This window comes from Purpureocillium takamizusanense, chromosome 2, assembly GCF_022605165.1.
Source record: "Purpureocillium takamizusanense chromosome 2, complete sequence".
Classification (NCBI taxonomy): Eukaryota; Fungi; Ascomycota; class Sordariomycetes; order Hypocreales; family Ophiocordycipitaceae; genus Purpureocillium; species Purpureocillium takamizusanense.
In genome coordinates, this window is record NC_063069.1 from 4,723,162 (window position 1) to 4,740,901 (window position 17,740).

General features: G+C 56.0%; 6 protein-coding genes across 7 annotated transcripts; 3 read left to right on the forward strand and 3 right to left on the reverse strand.

Moving 5' to 3' along the window:
- Positions 1-134: 134 nt before the first annotated feature.
- On the reverse strand, positions 135-3,228 carry JDV02_003218 (Cysteine--tRNA ligase). Of its 2 annotated transcripts, XM_047984325.1 has the most exons (4): positions 2,953-3,228; positions 2,843-2,897; positions 1,467-2,785; positions 135-1,412 (listed from the first exon to the last, which is right to left on the reverse strand). In XM_047984325.1, exons 1-4 carry the CDS (start codon positions 2,973-2,975, stop codon positions 257-259), a joined length of 2,553 nt encoding a protein of 850 aa, XP_047840299.1. In that variant the 5' UTR covers positions 2,976-3,228; the 3' UTR covers positions 135-256. The 2 variants fall into 2 exon arrangements, with proteins under 2 accessions (XP_047840299.1, XP_047840300.1); XM_047984326.1 differs by having other exon boundaries at positions 2,843-3,228.
- Positions 3,229-4,514: 1,286 nt separating this feature from the next.
- Positions 4,515-7,884, forward strand: JDV02_003219 (uncharacterized protein). The gene has a single exon (XM_047984327.1). It carries the CDS (start codon positions 4,800-4,802, stop codon positions 7,605-7,607), a length of 2,808 nt encoding a protein of 935 aa, XP_047840301.1. The 5' UTR covers positions 4,515-4,799; the 3' UTR covers positions 7,608-7,884.
- On the reverse strand, positions 7,797-11,761 carry PRP22 (RNA helicase). Its single transcript, XM_047984328.1, has one exon. The coding sequence runs from the start codon at positions 11,724-11,726 to the stop codon at positions 8,121-8,123; it is 3,606 nt and encodes a 1,201-aa protein (XP_047840302.1). The 5' UTR covers positions 11,727-11,761; the 3' UTR covers positions 7,797-8,120.
- Positions 11,762-12,342: 581 nt separating this feature from the next.
- JDV02_003221 (uncharacterized protein) lies at positions 12,343-13,843 on the forward strand. Its single transcript, XM_047984329.1, has 5 exons — positions 12,343-12,475; positions 12,525-12,868; positions 12,954-13,266; positions 13,338-13,505; positions 13,562-13,843. Exons 2-5 carry the CDS (start codon positions 12,596-12,598, stop codon positions 13,624-13,626), a joined length of 819 nt encoding a protein of 272 aa, XP_047840303.1. The 5' UTR covers positions 12,343-12,475; positions 12,525-12,595; the 3' UTR covers positions 13,627-13,843.
- A 306-nt stretch (positions 13,844-14,149) lies between these two features.
- JDV02_003222 (uncharacterized protein) lies at positions 14,150-15,426 on the forward strand. Its single transcript, XM_047984330.1, has 2 exons — positions 14,150-14,445; positions 14,607-15,426. Exons 1-2 carry the CDS (start codon positions 14,388-14,390, stop codon positions 15,008-15,010), a joined length of 462 nt encoding a protein of 153 aa, XP_047840304.1. The 5' UTR covers positions 14,150-14,387; the 3' UTR covers positions 15,011-15,426.
- A 17-nt stretch (positions 15,427-15,443) lies between these two features.
- Positions 15,444-17,071, reverse strand: JDV02_003223 (uncharacterized protein; the record flags this gene model as incomplete). Its single annotated transcript, XM_047984331.1, has 4 exons — positions 15,444-16,551; positions 16,604-16,621; positions 16,675-16,741; positions 16,810-17,071. 4 exons carry the CDS (start codon positions 17,069-17,071, stop codon positions 15,444-15,446), a joined length of 1,455 nt encoding a protein of 484 aa, XP_047840305.1.
- Between the last annotated feature and the right edge of the window lie 669 nt (positions 17,072-17,740).

Sequence of the window (17,740 nt, forward strand, 5' to 3'; positions counted from 1 at the left end):
TTACTGCTCTTACTACATCGAAGCCTGAGCTGACTACCTAAGCAACAGACAACCTTCGGGGCCTTTTTAAGGCTCCATTACACTATGCCGCCTGGTTAATTTGGGTGGGCTGGGCGGCAGTGAATTATTCTGTTGCGTTATAGGAGCAGTTGCCTTACGCCTTTGGCTAGGGCATGGACTCAGCATCATAGTAACATCACTTTAAATAGCTACCTTGACCCGAGAATAGAGACACTATTTCTGCCATGCCCCTTCTCTATTCTGCTTGCTGCGTCGCCAGCCATTCCTCGTGCCTCATCTTCTGTTTCTCCCACTCCTTGAGCAGCTTCTTGCGTCTGTTCTTGGACACCACAGTCCCAGCTGCGTCCACCGTCGGGATGCCGCTTTCGTCCCATTCCAAGTACTCGCCCGAGGTCTTGAACATCTGGAGGGGGTGGATCTTGGCGCGCTCGCGCAGCTCCCTCTCTGCCTCGGCCTCCCTGGCCTGCTGTTCCAGCTTGGCCTTGGCCTTGGCAGCGCCAGCAGATTCCTGCGCCGCGCGCGCCTCCACGAGCAGCTTGTCGAGGGGCCGTACCAAGGCGGGCTGGGGGCTGTTGCGGTCCTCGAGATAGATGCCAAGGTTCCAGAGATGTACATCCCGGAGCTGGTCGCACAAAGCGAGCAAGTCTTTGGCTGGCGCTTGCTGAGCTGCAAGGGCCTTGACGTCGGTGCGAAACTGCTGCAGCACCAGATCGTATGGTTGGGAGCGCTCCGCCACTGGTGATGAGGCCGTAATCGTGGTTCCGTCAGCGAGTTTCGCGACAGCTGCATGGTCGACCGAGCCGGAGCAGGCCAGGGTCCGAACTTTGTCGCGCAATTGCGACGCATGGTAGACGTAGGGCTTTGCCAGCACGGGGATATCGAGGCCCGACCACCCGATGCGGTCCGGATTGCCGAGATCCCCCTCGGGATCCAGACCGAATATGGCGATGATGCGCGTTACCCACCGGGCGAGCAAGAAGACTGTCTGATTGGAAAGTCCCTCTGCCGAGTTGGACTCGGTAACAAGATCAGAAAGGATTCGCATGACAGCGGAGGTGTTGAAGGAATCGCAAAGAGCCATGTCGACATCCATTTTCGCCTTTTCCAGAGCAGACAATAGTTGCTGGTCTGCGATACCAAGCTCTTCTTGCCCTGAAGTCTTGGCAAGGGAATGTTTCCAGAGGTCCAAGCTCTTCAGAAAGAAGTTGTTAAGCTTGCCTTCCCACCCAACCACAGCCTTCATGAGCTCGTCTGTCACTTCAATACCATCTTGCCAAGGCATGAGGAGGAAGCAAATCCGGAGGGAACGTGCACTCCACTCCTGTTCGGAGAGAACCGATCGAATGGTCGTATAGTTCTTAAGGCTCTTGCTCATCTTCAAGCCTCGAATTCTGCCATCAATTAGCCTTCTTGGACGACGGAAGTAGCATTCGAAATCTGCTTACCTTAGTTGCCCCATGTGAACAAAGTAATTTGTCCACTGGACTTGGCAGCTCGGGCTCGACCAGTAGGCTTCGGATTGTGCGAGTTCGTTGTCGTGATGGGGGAAGCGAAGATCGACGCCTCCGGAATGGATATCGATCGTCTTCCCAATCACTTCCGAGGCCATTGCAGAGCATTCGATGTGCCATCCTGGCCGCCCATGACCCCACGGACTCGGCCATGCTGGCTCACCCGGCTTGCTAGCTTTCCACAGTGCAAAATGATTCTCGCCCCGCTTCATTGACTTTCCTTTGGACAGCGAACCTTCGCCATCGGCCTGGAGTGCGCGGTCGTTCTTGTTCCAAGGTTCCAGGCGGGAATAGCTGTGTCCAGCCTTCTCAAACGAGTCGATGTCGAAATAGACGGAGCCGTCGGGGGTAGCGTAACCGAAACCATTCGCCACAATCTTCTCAACGAAGCAGACAATCTGGGGGACGTACTCGGTCACACGAGTGAGTTGGTCGGGAACCAGGACGTTGAGCGCATTCATGTCCTCGAAGAAGCGTCGTTCGAATTTCCGGCCCAGCTCCAGGTAGATCTGGTGGTTGTTGGAGTCCATCTCAGCACCATGCAGGGAATCGAGATATGGGAGCAAAACATCGTCCGTCTTGGCGAAAAATGCAGGGAGCGTTCCTGGGGCTTGCAGGGCCTCGGCAGCCGAGCCTGCGGTTCCAATGTGTACTTTCAACAGCAACTCGGCGACGGTAGCAGCTTGGCCCTGTTGTCCTGTCGCAGGGTCGGCTGGAGGCGGAAGACCGGCCTTTCCCTTGTATGCCTTGCCGACTGCCTCGAAAAAGGTCTCTGGGCTCGTGTCCGAGGGCAGAGATGGAAGGTTCTTGCATATGTAGTGCTTGAATGCGGCTCTGCCCTCGGCCAAAACCGGATCGCTAACCGAGTCGTCCTCAGAGGCGTGCTCGTGCTTGAACCGCGAGAGCAGGTACTGCTGGCGCCCTTGAAGAATGATTTTGTCGTCGATGTCGGTCGTATTCATGACGAACTTGACACGGAAGCCGAAGTAGTCCTTCATGATGCGTCGGATGATGTCGGTCGAGACGTAATTCTTGGCATGGCCGAGATGGGCATCTTCGTAGACGGTCGGGCCACAGGCGTACCATGTCACCACCTTCCCTTCCGGATCGACAGGGACGAAGTCATCCTTGCTCCTCGTCAAGCTGTTGTAGATCTTTAGTCGGGGTAGCTGTGCGTCGGGTCGGGGTTGGGGAGGGATCCATGGCGGCTGTTTGCGACCGTCGGAAGCCATGGTGTGTTGGTGTGCGCTCAACTGTTTGAGATTGTCAGCTTCAAAGAGTATTCGTCGACGAAAGAAGAAGGGGAGTACTTTTTGCAGAGGGAACGAGACAGCTCGACTCAGCAGTGTGAGAGAATTGACATCACTGATCGGATTTTACTTCAGTTGTTGTGCTGTCATGTTCGGTAGAAATGACTCACCCTCCCAACCTCAGACGCCTCATAGGGCGTGGGCTGTGGAGCTCACCGTTGTCATGGCATCATGTAAATGCGCAGCTTCACGCCGTTATGGACGTCCGGAACTGCAGAGAAACCCGTGATGTTGGTGGATGAGGGGGATAAACCCCTCCCGACATGCATGAGCCGGCCCCAGCACACAGGCCCAAGCGCTAGGAGCCAACAGGCAGCCAAGCGGGCCGGAAGACCGACATTGGCCTGCCAAAGCTGGCAGATGTATTAGCAGGGTGAGGAGGAGACGATGTCCCGTGCCTAACCGCATGATTGGAAGATGCAATGATTGACTTCGCAAAGCAGGGGGGGGGGGGGGGGAGGAACCCACGCCCCATGTGTTTCTCGCGTCGCCATGCTAGTTATGACGAAGGGGAAAGAGGGATGGCTAAGTATAGGTAATTTTCAAAGAGAGTTTGAAATCTTGGTGCTATGCACCTATGTCTGGCGACGGGCCGTGTAGGGCCAGGTTGCCCCTCACGAGCAGTAAACAAATGAGTATTACTATTTGAGTCGCCCTCTACCCCTTGCTGTTACGACTGCTAAAAGCGGCGGCACGTCCCGCCCGATTCGGTAGAGTTAGCATCGCTTTCTATCATTAATCTGTATGCCCTTGGACATAGTGTGACGCCGGCGCAATGGGCAGAAGCGCACCACTAGGGTCAAGAGGGGAGTCCCGTCTAGACGTAGCCGGAGCTGGTAGGGTCAAATCATCTAAGACGTTGTGAATCTGCGGGGTCGGACTAGTCAGAGCCAGGCCTGAACTGGATATACTGGACGGCCTCCCCTTTCGATCATTGCGTGAGTCTCTGTGTCTTCTCTGTGCGTCAAAGATGGGCATACCATCTGCGTGTTGGTACTTTACCAACGATGACCAGGCGTGTCTCCCGCGACCGTCTACTCTCGCCTTGATGCTCAACTCTGGGGGCCGCGTTGGCTGATACTTCATCGGCTACAAAGACGTATATTCAGCGGCAAGACCACCCACCTCGACGAGGTTCACGGTCAGGCCTACCGGTAATCAAGCGAGTACCAAAGCCGGTGTCGAGATGCGCGGATCGGATCAGATTCCAGCCCAGACAAGCGCCGTGGCCCGATTTGGCAACACCAGTGGCCGCAGCATCTACCTATGATTCGAGGATGCCTGTTTTTTTTTTGGGATTCATTAAAGGATCAAAGCGAGCGTATGTTGCTGGGTTTCACTTCCCGCGTACTCAGTCCGATCGCTGTCGAAGTGTCGACCGAAAGGCTTCAAAAGCGACAGGCCGCCGAGATGCGTCCCGCAGCATTGATTGATATAGCAGTCAAGTCGTCTTGCCAATTTTGCTGTTCTATAGGTGAATTTCTGACGGTATACCTAGGTCTGTCGGCGTCAAGAATGCCCGAGCATCGTTGATGAGCGTCTCAAACGACCGGCAGGGCAAAGGGTACTGTGCACAGTGTCAGTAGCCATGTAGGCACTGTTTTCATGGCTCTTGTGCTCCCCACCTTCCGTCCCACTCACTCACTCACTCACCCCTTCAACAAGCGGCCTTCCATCAACGTCACAGCGCCAGAAACGTCGTCACTCCTGCTCGGGCCTAGCCGCCCAAACATCATCATCACCACCATCATCATCAAGCTCAACCGCGTCTCGGCTGCCTTTCGAAAGCGCGCTTGCATCTGCCATCGCCCTGAGCGGGCTGCGCATCGCTGATCCCTCTCCAATGTTAGACCTTCCTCAGGCGCCCTGCCCGCGACGACCCCGTCTGCTCCACCCACGATTCTCACGATGATAGTGTCCCTCTCCAGGTCGGCAACGCTCCGCCAGCCAGGCAATCATGGAGGCCAACAAACGCCATCAGCCGCGACAGCCCGTCACCGCAGCCATTCGAGAATTAAGAGATGAAGCTATCACGCTCTGTTCCATGGTCAACGATCACGCCAAGGCGGCCAAGCTCCCGCCAGACGAGAACACTACTAGATCACTGGCCACCGAACTCCGCCTATTCGGCGGCACCCTCTTCAGTCTTGAGTCTCTTGCCTCGGAGATCGAGCAAGACGGTTCCTTTTCGGCTGGAATGATGCCCGGGACAGCACGGCAGCTTCCCTGCCTCCGACGCCTGCGGCAGCCCCTCCAGTCCGTCAGACTGCGCCTCAAGGGCTTCACCCAGTACGACATCCAACAAACAAAGGATGAGGTCGTGGCCTGCCGCGCCACTATTACCTACGTGCTAGCCAAAGCGCGGACCTATTCCGACTTTGTCACCTTGCTCTCTGTCGTGTACCACGGCAATGAGCTCTCCAAGGAACCGGAGGATGTCTGCGAGTGGCTTCAAGTCTTGAACAGCCCTTTCAACAACCGCCGCCCTCGAGAGCACAATCTCGAGGCGCTCTTTCTCGAGGCTCGACGGGCAGAATTCCCACAGTACTCTCACGCCGCAAAGTCTTGGCCTTTTTACGCTCGCCTTCACTGGCCCGCGGTCCAAGACCATGTTCGGGAACTCTTCGTTCTGCCTCGGTCCTGGAGCTTCGTGCAGTGGGCACTCGAGTTTGCGCGGACCACGTTGCCAGCCCATTTTGGCCCGTCCAGTTTTAATCACGAGGCCACGATCCATCTGACCAATGCCCTCTGTGACGAAACTCTCACTCCACTTCACTTCGCTGCCGCCCTTGGTCTGCCAGAGCTTTGTCGGATTCTGGTGGACAGTGGTGCGGATGTCAACGTCACAGGCGCCTTTGGCTCCCCGCTTTATAGTGCCTTGCTTGGCACCGAATTTCTTGCACTATACAGCTCCCCCAAGTCCTGGACGGAAGTTTTCGTCCAAGACGATTATGCAGGGGCACGAACCGCTGTTATCATGGTGCTCCTGAATCGCGGCGCCGACGTGAACTGTCGATTTCGGGGCCCAGATGACCAAGCCGTTCCTCTGGCGGCGTTGGCTTTCTGGCACTCCCTGGATGTCAACAGCCACTTCGTCTTCAAACGGTTTCTTGCTGCCGGTGCCGAGCTGAATGACACCTTCGCCGATGTTGTCACTCAGCCATACCTCGTCGACCATGCGCATGCCAAGTCCGATGTCTTGGCCGTTCTCTTTACGAGCGCATTCGATGCTGCCTTTACCGTTGAAGACTCGGCAGTGGCCGACATTGTCGCCAGCACAATCGTGGGCGTCATGCATGATTGTAGGATTGAGATGACCCCAGATCCCGAATTTGAGGGTAAACTCGCCTTCGTCCCGGACGAAACTTATCCTGATCTTGTCATCGACGCAGTGCGGGATGACGAGATTCTCTACTTCAAGCGGTTCGCCATGGATCCGCGGTTTGATCCCAAACAGCTTGCACCCCAACACGACGGCGGAACTATTGCCCATCTTGCCGTCGACGGCGATCAGAATGAAATGGTGGAAGCTCTCATTGCTGCTGGTACCGACTTCACTGCACGAGATGATGAGGGCCGCACTCCCTTCCTCCTCGTCGATAGCATAGACATGCTGAAGACTTTTGTTTCCCACTCCATGCCCACGACGGATGCCGACCATCGAGGACGCAACATATGGCACTACGCGGCTGCCAACAACGACGTTTGCTTCCTAGCGGCCCTCTGCGCCAGAGACCCAGCCCAGAAGCAGAACATGGTGGCCGTTAACAACAAGGGTTCTTCACCCCTCGACAAGGCTCTTCGATACACCGACAAGCTTCAGAAAGTGCACGACCCGGTGAGCTGGGCCGAACCGCACGCTGCCCGCTATCTGTTGGAGCTCGGCGCCAACCTGAAGCTGCCCGCCATATATCCACGAGTTCTGTCGGCCGTAGAATGGGGCGAGCTGACTATAGTGGAAAAGCTACTGGAAGGCGGCGAAAGTGCCACCGCTACCAATGAGATTGGGATGAATGCTCTTCATCATCTCAACTTTCATGCGAGCATTCAGCTGGTCAGATACATGCAACAACTCTGTGCTGACATGCCCCTGGCTGTGGGAAAGGTCGTGAATCCTTCTTCCTTATCATCCAAAGATCGCGACAGGCATAGCCGAAATGCTGGTCTCACCCCAGCAGAGACGATCTTCAACAACACGAGATTATTCACGGACGGCGTCAACTTTTGCAGCTCGCAACATCCCTCCTGCCGCGGGAGCATGTCGCCTGAGGCTTACACCCTACTTCTCACGCCGGAGGTTCTGGCGTACCGGGACTCGTCCAATGCATGTACTTGGGAGCGCTTCTGTTCCCGCGTCGTGACGCGTTACGAGTCTTACCTCAAGCCCTATTCAACCAATCATGGGTTCGAATTTTACTACAAGTCTTTGGAGACGGGCGTTGAATGCCTCAAAGATGCCGGGGCCCTTACAGTATACGAAGAGAGGACAGGCGAGGCCGCCGTGTTATGCCTCGCTAGGTTCCACGACGAACCCGAGGGCCCCAAGTACAAGTGGCTGCCCTCCAGGCTGCACCTCGTGCGCACCCTGCTTGACTCCTTCGAGAGTCCCCTGACAACTGAGTTCTATGGCGGGGACGAGGTCCGTGCCTTGGGGGAGCTGATCTCTGATCTGGATTTCGACACCATGTGGTGGCTGGAGTTGATGACACGAATGGGCAGTTCTTATCGACTGCGCCAGGAGCAAGCCGAGGAAGATTCAGAGTAGCGGGCTTCAAACCTCGAGCCCGACATGACGGCATGGCCCACCCGGAGTCATATGCGTGTTTGCGGAGTCTGTTTGGTTCATATTTGGAATTACCGGCGTTCGCAGACGGGCTTTGGAGTTGGGGCGTGCTTGGAGAGGGTCGAGAGGCTTTTGCACGTTTCGAGTACAAGTGCGGTGGAGGGGGCAAAACGTCTACTCGTGTATTCATGTAGGATAACGTGCGTGCGCATTTGTACAGTTCGCGAATGTTACATAACCATGTCGCATAAAATGGCCGTACTAGAACTGCAGGTCATCCCAAATGTTTCTTGAGCCCGTGCTAGTTTCAACTGAGCAACCCATCATGGGGTCCCGCCATGAGGTCCTCGTCTAAAATACACCAGCCCTGTCCAGGGCACCCAAACGCCAGGTAATGCCGCCGCCACCCGTAGCCACCGGTCGAAGTACAAGGCCAACCCGCCATACGCCTCCCCAGCTTTAACACTGTACCTCTCATAGGGGGCGCACTTCCCCTTAGCCCCAAGTGCCGCCGCCGCCGCCACCCCTGCCGCCCCTCCGCTGGGCGCTGAGCCGCCAGTCGTCCTCGCCAGCGAACTTGTTGTACAGCGGCTGGATCCTCTCCTGCTGTCGCCTCTTGCTGAGCTTGTCCGAGGGCGCCACCTTGAAGAAGGTAGGGGCTGCCTCGACGAGCCACTTGGGCTCGATGCTGGTGGTGCAGTGCATGTACTCCTTGGTGGTCATGACGAGGGTATGGTAGACGACCCACTCGGCCTGCTTGCCGAAGAGCGCCGACGACGGGTGCAGATAGACGGGCGTACCCTCGGTGAGCGTCTTGTAGCCCTCCTGCGGGTCCTTGCGGGCGGCGTTGCGGAAGAAGCCCGTGCAGAGCGCCCGGCGGACCTTTTGGGTATCGCGGCCGCACGTCACGACGGGGTGGCGGTACCGGTCCATGATCTTGAGGAGCTGGTCGCGTACGTCTTTTGCACGGCGCATTGAGCGCGCCTGAATGAAGTTCTCGAAGCACCACGGGTTGGAGTAGCCGCTGTGCTTCCACGAGTTGTACACGTTGAGTAGCGTGAGGTGGTCGCCGTGCGGGTCGTGGAACTTGGACTTCTTCTGGTCGGCTTGCTGCTGCTTCTCCTTGGGCCGGTAGAAAACGTTGGGCAGGTTGAGCATGGCCACAATGCTGAGCATCTCGTCGGAACACTGATAATCCACCGCCGCGATGAGCACCTTGGCGAGCGAAGGCTCCATGGGAAAATCGGCCATCTTTCTGCCTAAGCGTGTAAGCAGCCCTTCATCGTCCAAGGCGCTCAGGGCGTAGAGCTCCTCCAAGGCTGTCAGCATTGTATTGATTGGCGGCGGGTCCATGAAGTCGAAATGCAGCAAGTCGTTGATGCCCATGGCTTTGAGCATTAGAATCGTATGCGCCAAATTCTGTCTTTGGATCTCGGGGATCGTGGTCGGAAGCATCTCGGACTGGTACGCTGCTTCAGTATACAAGCGGAAGCATTTGCCAGGGCCTGTGCGGCCGGCTCGGCCGGCTCGCTGGTTTGCTTGGGCCTGGGAGATAGGCGTCACGACTAGGGAGTCCATGCCTAGCTTCGGATCGTAGGCGTTCTGCTTGACAAAACCCGGGTCCACGACATAATAAATCTCGTCAATCGTGATGGACGTTTCGGCGATATTGGTCGCAATCACCACCTTGCGGCTGCCCGGAGGCGCTGGATCAAAGATGCGACTCTGCATCTCCGTAGGTAGTTGCGAATAAACAGGCAGAATGATGAGGTCAGGAACGCTTGGTCCCAGAGCTTTCATTCGCTCAAACAGAATCTCGCAAGACGTATCGATTTCTTCCTGTCCCGTCAAAAAGAGTAGGATGTCACCCTTGGGCTCCGTCAGGTGTATTTGCATCACCGTGACGAGGGCTGCATCCAGATAGTCGGATTCCGGCTCGCGCGAGTATAGAATCTCGACGGGGAACGTTCGTCCGGGAATAGTGAAAATCGGACACTCGTTGAAATATGCTGAGAACTTGTCGGCGTCGAGAGTAGCGGAGGTGACGATAACCTTGAGGTCAGGCCTATGCCTAAGTGCCTTCTTGAGGAGGGCGAACAGCACATCCGTCGCAATGGTGCGCTCGTGGGCCTCGTCAAGCATAATGCATGAATACCGCCTCATATCAGGATCCATTAGAATCTCTCGCTGCAGCATGCCGTCCGTCATGTACTTGATTTTGGTGGATGGACTCGTGCAATCCTCAAACCGGATAAGGTAGCCGACGTCCTCGCCCAGCTTGCACCCAACTTCCTCGGCCACACGCTTAGCCACGGACATGGCGGCGACACGACGGGGTTGGGTGCATCCGATGATTCCATTATTGGCAAAGCCCGCTTCTGCCAAGTACTGCGTGAGCTGAGTCGTCTTGCCTGAGCCGGTCTCGCCAACAACAATCAAAATCTGGTTTTCCCGAACAGCTTTGATCAGCTGGTTGCGAAACGCATAAACAGGCAGCGACTCTCGCTGCTCTTTTATACTTAGTGAGGTTCTCTTGCCCAGCGGCTGACCCTTGGGGATGACGACCTGTTTCCACTCAGGCGCCTCTTCATTCTTGACATTGTGCCTGGCGCTTCGCAAATCACTGGCAAACTTGCGTTTGTCAGGGTCCGCCATGGGGTCATGCCACTGCGCTGCGAGGTTCTCTTTGGGTTCCTCCTTCGCTGCCGCGTCGGCTTCTTGCTGTTTCAACTCTTTTCTCTCCTTTGCAAGGTTCGTCCCAGACATGGCCGCTCGGTTCATGGACCCATCGGGCGCCTTGACGACTCGGATCGGAGACAGCTCGAGAGACTGCTTCGTCTGGCCCGCAAGGAACGGCGGCTCTTCTTCTCGCACTTCGATGTCCACATCTTCCTCCAGCTCCAAGTCGCCGTCTCCACGCAGTGTGGCATTGTAATCCTCTTCCAAGTCAGGGTAATCGGATGCCTTGGCCACGCCGGACGCGATGAGCTGCCGAATTTCCCACCTTTCTGGAGAAGTCATGCGCTTCTTGTGGCGTTTCGGGGGCCCGAGCGTGTCGCGCGGCATCGCAGCAGGCTCGGGCGCGAACCCATTCCTCGCGCCGCCGCCAAGAGCTTCCATATTCGCACCGGTCGAAAACCTGGCTTGAGGCTCGAGATCCATTCCGGTTTGCTGATCCACATCCTTCATGGATAGGCCGATCCTCTGGCCCTCGATACTCGTAATTTTGACGAACACCTGCTGCCCCTTTGAAAGCAAATCTGAGGGATGGTTGACGCGCTGACCAGCAGCTAGTCGAGAAATGTGAACCAGGCCGTCAACCTTGCCTCGAACATGATGCAGGTTGACAAAGGCGCCAAAATCTTTGAGCCCTGTGACATGTCCCTCATAGATCTTGTGCATTTGCGGTGTTTCGTCGACTTCGGGTTCGGGCGGTTTATCGAGTCGGTCGTGTCGGTCGTGGCGTTCGTCATCGTCGTGCCGCCTTCGTCCTCTCTTATCTTTCTGTGAGTCGCGAAATCCATCTCGCCAGTCCTCATCGCCTCGATCTTGCGAGCGCGACCGTGACCGATGCCTGTCCTTCTTGCGCCTCTCTCGTGATCGTGACCGGTCGCGCCTCCGTCGCCTCGACTCTTTCGGGTCGTCCTCCGGGCTGCGGCTTCGTTTCCTTGTCGGTTTCGATTTGCTGGCTCTCCCATCCAAGCCCTCAAGCAGGGCCAGAGTGTCGTCAATGGCATCGGCCTCGTCGTTCTCAACCTTTCTGTCTGGCAGCGACAGGCCGCTGAAAATCTTCTCCTTCTCCTGCAGCGTGCGGCTGTGGTGATGCTCTTCCACGCCGTTTGCGGCAGCTTCGCCGTCGGGTTTCTTGAACTTGGGATGCAGAGAGACTACGAGGCGATCCAGACTGTCGACCAAACTCGGGGGGAAGTCGGCACCGATGCCGTCGAGCTTCTTACGAAACTCATCGGAGGACTTGCTCTCAACGCGCTGCGCGATGAGGAACTCGGCAAGAGTCCTATCGCTGACGCCAACGTGATTTTGAAGCTCGGCGCTGACCTTGGTGACCAAGGACAGCAGGTCGAGGTTGAGGAACATATCCATGATGGCGATGTCCTGCCAGCAGCAGGATGTGGGCGATAGGACTTCCCTGTCGCGTCGGCGCTCTAGAAAAGTTCGGGCCCATAGATGTCATTTGCGGATAAATCCCGGTTGATAAGGATCATTTTACAACATTGTGTGGCCTACCCTATATCTGTTGCGGATCATCGCCACAGACCTCGCACTCAACGACTGTGTGAATTTATGAAAATGTCGCCAAGTGCAGATAATTGACGCAATAGAGACCTATAGAACTATCAGCTTTCCCTGCGCTCTAGTCATCTCTTGCCAGTATCAGAAGGATGACTAGCTGTTTTTTATGTAGTGTATCGTATACTGCACGAAGTATTATACTTCGCAAAGGGTTCACACATAGCCAGCCGTGTGCCATGAATATTTTCTTTCTACTTGTATTACGGCTGAATATCCTAGTCTTTTAGCAAGCATACTGTTCTATAGCAGTCTATACTATTGTGATCTTAGAGACAGCTCGACGCCCTAAGAGACCAGGGTAGCTGCAAGGTGAGCTGTCCGTGCCTCATTCAGTGTAACCATAGATTGACTTATTAGAACCGTGGACCCCCAAAGTCAGACAACTCTGGTGGCCTATATAGTCCAGCCTTATCGCCGTTCACACTCGAGACTACTTGAGGTCTCGTTGGGAGAGTGTACCGGTTCAATTCCCACCGCGCCCATAACCTTACACGAGCACCTCATTACACCCCGTCAACAAGCGTGCACTGCCTAATCAGGTGTGCGTTGAAATATTATCACAGCTTGTATCCTTCTGACTGAAGTCAGTCGCTTCACCGCGCATAGCGCGACTTTTTAACAGTTTTCCAGTTGTTGACCTTGAGAATCGCCACGTGAACATGAGCGACCCCCAAACAACAGGCCACTTGTTGGCCAGACTGCCAGGGGATTGCTGCGCGAAAGGTTGCATTCACAAGGGTAACCCGCGAGGAACCTACGAGACCGTCGCTGGCGTGGAGACATATGTTGTGCAACCCCCGGCCGGAAGCTCTAACGGGCATATTGTTCTGTACTTTGCCGACATATTCGGTCTATATACGAATGGCCTGCTGGTCATGGACAGCTTTGCAGACGCAGGCTACCTTGTCCTCGGACTTGACTACTTCAACGGTGTAAGTGAGACCAAACTGTGTTCTCTCTCAGGACCTTTTCTCCATCTTCGGGCACGGGCAGCTCGCTCATGGTGGAGAAACGCAGGACCCAATCTGGAAGCACAAACCTCCAGTAGAGAGCGGCAAGGGCCACAGCTACGACTTTCGGGACTGGATCGAGCCCAACTTCGACTTCCACGGCTGGCTCAACAAGCACATTGCCTTTGCGGATGAGGCCGTGCCCAGGTGGACAGCCGCCGTCAAGGAGATTTACGGCCAGGCCGACACCAAGTACGCGTGCGTCGGGTATTGCTTCGGAGCTCCGTACGTGTGCGACCTGCTTGCTAGGGACGTCGTATCGGCTGGGGCCGTTGCCCACCCGGCGTCTCTCAGTGATCACCATTTCGCCAACATCAAGCGTGCGCGCGCCCCCCTTGCTCCTTGGACCATGCATGGCTTGCTTGCTTGCTGACGACTTTTGTCGGGCCAGGACCCTTGTTCCTCTCTTGCGCGCAGGTGGACTACACCTTTCCACAGGACTCACGCCGCAAGGCGCTCGATATCCTAAGCGAGGGCAAGAAGACTTGGGAGCTGCAGCTCTTCACCAACGTCGAGCACGGGTTCGCGCTCCGCAGCGACCTGGACGATCCGTACCAGCGTGAGTGGGAAAGGACTCGAGGCGAGGTGTAACGGTTGCTGACGCTGCTTCGACAGGCTATGTCAAGGACGCGAGCTTTCGTGGCATTGTCCACTGGTTCGATACGTGGCTTTCGCAGTGACGGATGGTGGGCAGACTGCTGCCACGGGCATGTGAGGGTCTCGGCATGGTGAAAGCGAGACGCGCAAACAAATTGAGTAATCGACATCCGGCCGTCTTTCGCTTTGGCGTACTTCGTACCAGCTTGACAACAACGTATGGTATGGTACTCCCTAAAGGCCGACGTAATTGCCCACAAATTGCCGACGTGGTGATTATCTGCGAAGCCAAACGAAGTTTAGAGGACAAAATGTATGCGACAGCGCTGCCGTGAGTGCGAGACAGGCGCTGCGGCTCCATTATTGCGCCCGAATGACGTCCACGTTTCCCTCCTGCGCCCGCCCGCCTTCGACAGCAAGCGGGCTCCAAAGGCCAGCCAGCCAGCCAGCCAGCCAATCAAGTGCGCAGCCCCGCCCCTCGGCATTACGCAAGCGACGACCTCCACTGTCCCGCCACTCTTCGCCGCCGCTGTAAAATAAGGCTGCCCTTTTATTAGCGCCTGCTCTCGTGACGCGCGCTGCCGCCTGGCCGCCGCCGGTGGGGGTGGGGAGGATGAGGTGGATGAGAGGGAGGCGTCAGCCGTCATCGCCGGGCTGGCTGGTGACTCCCGTCCGCACGTACGAAGTAGCGTTTGCCCGCACCGCCGTCCCGACGGTTCCTTTCGTCAACCACCGTCGCGAGACTCCTAAAAAAACGTGCAACGCCTCGCCCTTTCGAATAGAAGGAACCCTCATCGTCGCCGCCTCCCCTCCTCGAGACACCTAGAGCCAAGCTCGCCGCAACATGTGCTCTGCCGACATCTTCCTCGGCCTCTTGGCCATCCTCTTCCCACCGCTGCCGGGTACGTAATACTGCCTGTGACTTTGTCGCGCCACCACCACCCCGCCAGACATTCAACCCACGACTCCAACGACCCACGGTGATGAACGGTCGGGGACAACGTCGACTCTCACACAGACATTTTTGCTAACGTCTTTTCTCTTCTCCGTCTATACAATACAGTCTGGGTCAAGCGCGGCATCTGTAGCGCCGACTCCATCATCAACATCCTCCTCTGCTGCCTGGGCTTCATCCCCGGCCTGTTCCACGCCTGGTACATCATCGCCAAGTTCCCCGAGCCGCCCTACGAGTACGAAGCCCTGCCCAACGACCGCGAGGGCGGCCGCGTCACATACGTATACGTCCAATCACCCCACGGGTCCGGCTGCAACGGCCAACAGCAGCAGCAGCAGCCCCGACCCCAAGGCGGCATGAACTACGGCAGCACCCAGGGCCAAAACCAGTCACAGGGTCAGCAGCACCAGGGTCCCGCGGGCTCTGGCGAGGGCGGCTCTCACGGCGGTGGTGTCCCACCATCCTATGCCGAGGTGGTAGCTGGCGACCACAAGATTCAGTCAAGGGACTAAACTTGGTCTTGAATCATACCGACGAACCATGCGTCAGGCACAGCGCCCCGGACAGAGCCGTAGAGGAAGATGGCTCATTCTTCTACTAATTTCGCAAAACAACGCCAAGTCTTTGCCGACAACGGGATAACATACCCTCCTGAGATGGGGGAACCGGACAGCGGACAATCGCTCAGGCATGGCTATCTGTGAGAGGATAAAGATGGGGAAGTTGGCGTTGTCGGATGTGTACCTTTATTGCTATCAACAGCGTTAATGGCATTGCTCACTTGAATGGGTACCTGAGACCAGGGGCGTTTCTACCAGTAGATGGGCGTTGTATCCGACTATCTGAGCTCCTGAATCATCTACCAGTAGTCCATCACCTAGTCGAGACCGGCCGATGCGGTGTTCTAACTGCATATCTGCTCTTAACGTGACGTAATTACTCCATTTAATCCTCTTGGTAGTGCTGTGCCTCATCGCCGAAGCGGTCATGCACCGATGGCGCAGGTCGCTCGTTCACTCGGGGCATCTTGTAGTGCTTCATGAGCTCTTGGGGCAGGAATGTGTAGAACGTGGGAACCACATTGGAGCACGCCTTGACAAAGCGAAATCCCACCTCCAGCTCAATGATGACCACTGCCATCTTCATTCCTTCTCTCATGTTTGCAAGAATGGCGTCTTCAAAGAACAGCCACATATTGTCGCTGTCCACCGGTGCTGGGCCGGAGGGGTGGTCCCAACCGTCTTCGATCGAAGTAGGTCGAACGCAAACTCGGCCGATGGGCGCTAAACCAGGTTCACCGTCACCAATTTTGAGCTGTTTGAAGCGCTCGATAATGTCCGCGGTGGCGCGTTCAATCCGAGTGACTTCCACAGCGCACCGGGTTTCCTTGATAGGAACGGGCTGGCGAAACTCGATCAGGTCAAAGACCTCCACAAGACCCAGAAGAGCACAAGAGGCGTAGAAGATGGCCTTTGGATCGAAATTCTCTGGCCGTGAATGGATAGGAATCGTCCAGTCTCCTGGGTCAGCAGGCGAGAACAGGTCTGCGGCGGCAAGATTGAAAGCGCCTGGAACAGACGATCGGACGGCGTCCACGGCTGGCCACTCATCCTTGGCATCCGAGCAGAGCTGCAGCGCTCGCTTCACATCATCTTCGTACTCCGGGCAGACGTCATGCTGCAAGACGTAGCGGAGGAAGTTGGCAACGACGTCCGCTGCCGCTGCCATGCGTTCAATTTTGCCCCCAGTAAGCTCCATCAGAGGAGTTGAAAAGAAGCCGGCCGCGACGCCGGTAAAGTCGACTGACCAGTCCTCTTCATCACCGTTGTAAAACCGATCATCGCCGCTGCTGCCTCCGTGGACTGTGTCCCGGGCAGTGAGGTCTCGGCGTTCCGCGGGAGTTAGCCCTTGAAGGTCTTTCGGGTCGTGTCCTCCAAACTGGTTCATGCTTGTGTCAACCCCGCCTAGGAAAAGGTACTCGTCGAAGAAGAGAGTGTGTTCTGATTGAAGACGGCGACGAGTGCGGAAGCGCTGAATGCAGGACTGGATTCGGCTGGATCAAAGTCAGCTTCCAAAGTTGGTCATGGTCAAGGAAGAATGCGCACTCTGCAAAAGGAATGTCACTGAAGAGACTGTTAGCATCAGGCGTAGAGCGCTGTTGATATGCCCAGCATACCTGGAATAGACCTCAGTTTGCTCATCGGCGTGCTCCTGAGGTGTCATAGGAGGATCGGCGTAGTACTCTGCCAGCGGTTAGCTTGATTCGAGTGACCTGTCAAGCTGTCAGGGTATCGTCTGCGTGTTCAATTACCTTCAAACCCCGTCCCACGATTCTTGGGAAGGGCGGTCGGTCCCCGTTGTGCCAGTGACTTTTTGCCTCTATTCCTCCTCTTCTTCTTCGAACTTTTCGACGCTTGCGTCTGCTCGTCCCCTGCACCCAGAAGAACATCTCCATCGGAGTCGGGCTGGTTTGACACTCCAATTTCGCTGGGATGCTCGATCCCGCCTATGGTGACTGTCGATCCGCCGGCGACAACTTCGGCAACCGTCTCGCTGTCTTTGCTCTGGTCCATCCTGACCGGTGATGTTGGGCCGTTGTTGGTGTGTGATGTTGCCCCAAATGGAAGAGTGCGTTGCTAAGAAAGAGAAAAGAGGGAAGGAGCGGTGCAAACGGAGCAGTGATGCGGGCAGTGACTGTGCGAGAGGAGGGAGCACCCGTTTGCACGTCTGGTAAGCGTCATTCACAGATGTCTGCAGTAAGAATTAAGCATCGCAGTTGCAACTAGCGGACAAAGAAAGTCTGAGTGAATCATGAAAGTTCAGAGTGTTACATTTGTTCCACGTTCTGGAGGGTGACGATGGTGAAATCCCTAGACGGCAACGACGAAGGGTCGAAGTTGCCCAACAGGTGCTCGCAACACATGATGAATCACACCGTCTTGGAACGCCCAAAGATGGCGCCTTGGCTACAAACTCGTCTACAATACCAAGCATCTTAAGTCGGGGATCTGCAACGCAACCCAAGGATCGAAATGGGACTCAAAGACATGTTGAATATTAGCCCGAATGTAGTTCAGATCCTATAAGTGCTAGCAAGATGCACTAGCTAGAGCGTTCGAAGTCCCTTGCTTTGTAGCATGTGAGCGAAGTAGAATGCCGTCATAGCACGTCGACGATGCCTCAATTATTGAGGCGGCCCCTGATGTTTCCTGAGATTTGCACTTTCGATAGCGTGAAGATAT